Genomic DNA, 5,619 nt, shown 5'->3' with positions numbered 1-5,619 from the left:
AAAGTATGAAACGTACCATGCCCCAGTAACCCGGGTTATAAACCCCGACTCCTTCTGATGGACAACCACTGCTGTTACAAAGCACTTCCATTCTAAGTGCAATTTTGTTGCGCTCAAAACATGAAGAGCGGTCTGTAACTACAGATATGGTTGATTCATCTCCAATAATGGACCAAGGCCAGATACTGGAAGGAATGATTTGTCCACCAGCTTCAAATCCTGGAGCAAAAGATTTAACAATGAGTTTAGTTTTGTTATTTTCACCATTCTTTTTTCATGAAAAATGTTACAGGAAATAAAGTTAAAATTCAGACAAAAACCTCTGTTGCTAACAAGTTCAGCCCACAGTCCACCTGCTCCAGCATGATTGATTTCCTGTCAATAATTACTTGAGATTTAGTTTTATAGAGAGTTACATTGATACTTAAAGCATCAAACTATGTAAAAAAAATACAAGAAAATCAGAGTAAGTCCAAGATTCGTTTGAATATAATTTTTGGTGACAGCATAAAAAAGCCAGAAAAGTCATGAAACTGTGTTAAACCTCAAAGAAGATCCCAAAAAGGGTTTCAGGAATGGGTCGTCCTGTGGCGTTAGAAGCATCTACTTGCAGTGTCACATAATGTTTTTCGTTGTCTTCTCGAGCATCAACAAGACGAACACTCTCGTAAGCAGCATAAGAGCCAAGGAGAAATAATATCATGCAAATACTTGTCAGAAACTTCAGAGAACACTCCATGTCCATCATCGCCAAATCTGATCAAAGGAAAGACATTACAGGGTTTATTTATATATAAATAAAAAATATTTCTTTGAATTTACGAGAACGACTTAGTAACTACATACACACTACTTTGGAAAGAAAACAAAATGCACATGGTATCTATCCTATGCTTTTTCACTCCGTTTACGGGAAATAACCATTCAGTACAAATTAAACAAAATTATTAAATACTTAAAAGGAATTCAATTATTAATCTAAAAAAGGAGAAAAGAACATAAAATGACGAGGATTTCAATTTCACTACTTAGCACTTTACCTAACTAATTACACATTTGCATGAAAATACTGAAATTAGAGGAGACGTGAACGCAGAAGTCTTTTGCCGATTTCGACTATAAAGTAAACCAAGAAGTTCAGAGCATTGAAGAGAAATCTAAACTTTTGTCCTCCATTGCAAGTTTTTTAAGTAATGGTTCTTAAAAAAAAATTACACAACTCAAACAATTACCGTCTGTACAATATACTTTCATTCATGGTGCTAAGAGCATGAATAACCCTAGAAACCCATTAGGTTTCTTAATGACTATTTAAGTATTAAATTTTAGTTAAAAACTTTAGTTAAGAATCACCTAATTTTCTTGCTTCAATGGAAGTTTCTTAATGAAGAGTTCTTAAAAAAAAAAAAAAATGAAAAAGATGAATTGTAATCAAGTTTCAGGCAATGTACACACAAGAAGAGGCAGAGAAAGATCATAGATGAGAGTTTTGTGACATTATACTGTGTCGAAATTGTAAAAGAAAGGAACTCAATCCTTTAGAATCTGTGAACCAATGAACTGAAATTAACTTTATAGTGTATGGTAACCCTGCTGCAACAAACTTGATAAGACTACAACAACAACATGAAAGTTATGTAGCTGCCGATAAAGCAAAGGGGGGTTTTAAACTTACTTCCTGGAAAGCCTTGGACTGACTGTTACAAGAAGCAAAGGCCATGTTGGCAACAGGGGGCGCAGCAGAAGCAGAGCCCATGCTGTTGGCAACATGGGGCGCAGAAGCAGGGGCAGCAGCCTCAGAAACAACGGTTTCATGCTTAATGGTTCTTGGTCCCATCACAGCATCCACAACCCTGTGTCCAATTGCGTTTCCAGCACCCCAAGTCATACCTATAGTTCCAAAATAAACAAACATATCATCACCAAACCATACCACAAAACTATCAAGGAAAAATAAAAATCAGCACACATACCATCAGCTATGGTAGAGCCAATACCACTGCGTTGAGGATGAGCTGTCTCTGCATGATTCAGTGAAACACAAAACAAAGAAAAAAACCCTAATAATTACATATCAATGAAAAATTAACACGATGGATTATTAAAGGAATCAGAAAATGAAATTCACCAGTTTGAAGAGGCGGGGTACGTGCTGGTGCAGGGCGAATCAGCCGAGCTTAACGCTCGATTTCACCAAACCTACCATCTTTGGATCCATGAGCACATATGCTTACCGGAAAGCTAGAAAAAGAGGCGGCGATATGGCAACAACACGTGGAGGCCAAAGGAGCCGTTGATGACTGAGGGAAGGGAAGCAAGCAACTGGTGAGAGACATAGTAGCTCGTCGGTTTGGATCCTTTCAGCAGACGAAGATCACGAGAAGCCGTGAGAAAGAAAAAAAAAAAAGACCACTCTAAGGATTGATCATTAATTAAGGATCGGTAACAAAGTTTTTTATTTATTTATGATTTAATTATATCAGTCATTTGGTTTAAGGATTGCCGGTAATCATGGTCTAAAGCTTTAAGACTAGCTTACCGGGTGGAAGTTCAGAGCATTGATAGAATAGATCTCATTCCCATCTCTGTGACATTTGAATGCGAAGTTCTTGTTCTGCTGAGAATCATCCAGATGATGAACACCAACTCGCACTTCAATTGAACCAAGAGAATCGGATCTGGTTAATGGTTATATATTGAACAGTTTCTGTGATCTAGATAAGATGCGACTGATGAAACAACTTCCAACATTACTATACTTATTAGAATAACCAACTTAAACTTCTCAAGGACAAAACATTTTGTATATGCAATGTTAGCATCAGCAAATAATCCCGTGCCATTGAATTAACCAAAACACAATCGAAAAAGATATATAAGAAGACATACCAAAAAATCCTTGCTGATCAGGGAAGGCAGTAACACACCTCGTCTGGTACTTCAGTGGTGACACGATTCTTTTGAACTCATTTTGCAGTTTACCAAATTAATAAAAAGTTCAATGAACATGAGAATTATATTAGTAAATCATGAATCACGGGACCTGTTCAGTTGTTCTTCGTATGATAGACTTACAGGCTTATTCAATTGATCCCCATATGGTCATAAACTGATCATGTATCAATCTCACGAAGTTCGTAGCAGCAGAACCAAACCCAGAAACGAAACCTCGCCTCTCCTCTCCGATTTTTTTGTTCCTCTCTTGCCTTGTCCCTAAGGGGCGGGCCCTTATCCAAGACTCGCATCTTGGGCTTCTCTCTTCTCTTTATTGTTTTAAAATGTTTTCTTGGGTTAAGGGGTGAGTTAAGGGTCAGCGATAATGGATCATATACAGAGGGTGGGTCCATTCACTTTATATTCCCATTTAGATGTAAATGATATTATACAAAGAAAATGATGATTCATACACAGATAGTTAGAAATAATGAATCACTTGCACACAAAAACTAAAGAAACTCTTTTTACCCACAAGTGAAAGGGTCCCACGCCTATTTGTACATTTTTCTTAAAAATGATGTTAATATGAATTAATGTAATAAAATAAATAAATATGAACAACAATAAAATACTTTTTCATTTCTCTAAATACTTTTAAATTTTTTGCATCTGTTTCTCAAATTAATATATATGATTTTAATTCACACTTATAATCAATTAAAAATTGTTAATACATTATACTATTTATATTTCATTAACTAATATAAGACTTCAATTAGTGTATAGAAAATACTAAATAATATTGTTAAATAATAATAATTTTAACTTAATATAAATTATAATAATATTTATGTGTTTTATTTAATTACTCACAATTCAAAAGTGTTTTAAATATTTTAAAATTGAAATGTTACTTAATCATAAAGCATAAAACTATCATACTATTCACCAATAATTATATTGATTTTCAAATTATTCAAAAGTTGGTATATATTTTTAATTTAAAACTCAAAATAGTTACAGTTACATATATATGTTTAAATTAATTTTCTATTATATTTTGAATAAACTTATTAAAATTATGATTAAAATAACTAATTTTAATTATGTAAAATAAATAGTACTATAAATTTTTATATAAAACACTGATTGTAATACTGATTAACTAATCTACAATCTGATTAATACTGATTAAAGTCAATTTCTTTTTTTTAATACTGATTGTTCATTAATAAAGGCCCAGCACGGCAGAATCCTAAACTCAAAGTTTTCACATGGGTCTCATTAGCTAATCTATAGAGTCTGTTTTGACAAAATGTAAATTATCATATTTCAAAATAACTATAGTAATAAAATATCAAAACCCAAACCGTATTACAAAAAAAGGCCCAACAGACATTGGTTCTTCACTTCTTCTTAGTTTTGTACTATTTTCTTATAGAAAGTTGTGCCAACGTAATATTTGTCAACGGCTACAAGCCTACAACCTGGGAGACGCAAAAAGGAAATATGACCGTTCTAATTGATCCGTTGGCTCCTCTACAGAAGCGCTCTCGTTCCTATAAATTTGGTGTATTACAACAGACCATTCTTATAAAAGACAATTCTTACAATAACAAGCAGATTCTGGTGATGGAGAAAACCATCCTTGGAAACCTCGAATGGCAATACGTGTTCCTTGTCCGCTTCATTACAGCTTCCATGTCTGACCCAAAGGTGAGTTGAGTTTTGCTTATAAGTATCCGTTATTCTTACAATATTGATTGTAAAGAGACTTGACTTTGGTTTTGTTGTTGTTGTAAGAACGCAAAAGACTTCTATCCGCCAAATGTTTTTTTTCGTGTCACTTAACTGAAGAGACTTATTTTGTTTTTTTTATAACAACTAATCAACAGTGGTGATAACAACTTATTTTTATCGGCACCGTTTCAAGTCAAGATTCCGTTGGCCGCATCATCACCGACACAGCTGCGGTATAAAATTCCTTATTAGTTTCTCTGTAAGTATGTTGAAATCTCTATGGTCATCTTGTTTAAAAGACTGGCATTATGTCTCTGCTACGGATTTTTAAACTAATTTTTTGTCACTTTCTTTTGTTTGGGAATTTTTGAAGTTGCTTGATTGATAATAGAAATTTATGTGTATTCATAATGTGTAAGCAAACAGAAAGTGACGTCCTGTCATTAATTTGACCGTTAGAGATCGTATTGTTTCATTTGACTCTCACACAGTAATGATCACTAAGTTCCTGCTAATCAATCTAGTAATTAAAAAAAATTCCTCTCAATTTTTTTATGTTTTTTAAACTCTTATGTTATATATACTCAGGTTTTTTTGTTAGGAGTTTTTAAATATTGTTCGATTGATAATAGAAACTTATGTGCATATTCATAATGTGTAAAACAAATAGAATGGACGTCCTGTCATTGATCTGATCGTTAGAGATCGTCATATTTTATTTGATTCGCACAAATGTGATCACTAAGACCATGATTAAGCTTGGTTCTTAGGGTGGAGTTCTGAATTATTGTTTCTTAGTTTTTAACTAGGAAACGTTAAGAAGTGTATCTTAAATAAGAGATATAAAAGCCGATTCTTAGCCGAAAAACGTAAAAAAAACACAAAAAAAGTTAAATTATGAGTTAAAAATCCAAAATTAAAAATCCGGATTAATCATGCTCT

At 33.4% G+C, this 5,619-nt stretch overlaps 1 protein-coding gene and 1 long non-coding RNA gene across 2 annotated transcripts in view; both read right to left on the bottom strand.

The window, feature by feature from the left end:
* Positions 1–1,071, bottom strand: part of LOC106315342 (alpha-L-arabinofuranosidase 2-like) — a 3,774-nt gene extending 2,703 nt beyond the window's left edge. Inside the window, exons 1-4 of the mRNA XM_013753073.1 lie at positions 1,053–1,071; positions 545–756; positions 321–375; positions 22–219 (exon numbers count right to left, since the gene is read on the bottom strand). Coding sequence (XP_013608527.1) covers positions 22–219; positions 321–375; positions 545–756; positions 1,053–1,062 — 475 coding nt within the window. The 5' untranslated portion in view covers positions 1,063–1,071. The remainder of the gene's footprint in view (positions 1–21; positions 220–320; positions 376–544; positions 757–1,052) is intronic.
* A 610-nt stretch (positions 1,072–1,681) lies between these two features.
* On the bottom strand, positions 1,682–3,188 carry LOC106313919. The gene is made up of 5 exons (XR_001264518.1): positions 2,890–3,188; positions 2,540–2,652; positions 2,129–2,357; positions 1,974–2,021; positions 1,682–1,890 (listed from the first exon to the last, which is right to left on the bottom strand). It is a non-coding gene; the product is annotated as an uncharacterized LOC106313919 (long non-coding RNA).
* Positions 3,189–5,619: the final 2,431 nt, after the last annotated feature.

The sequence above is a fragment of the Brassica oleracea genome, chromosome C9 (genome assembly GCF_000695525.1).
Source record: "Brassica oleracea var. oleracea cultivar TO1000 chromosome C9, BOL, whole genome shotgun sequence".
Lineage (NCBI taxonomy): Eukaryota > Viridiplantae > Streptophyta > Magnoliopsida > Brassicales > Brassicaceae > Brassica > Brassica oleracea.
This window is presented reverse-complemented; position numbering and strand designations above follow the sequence as displayed.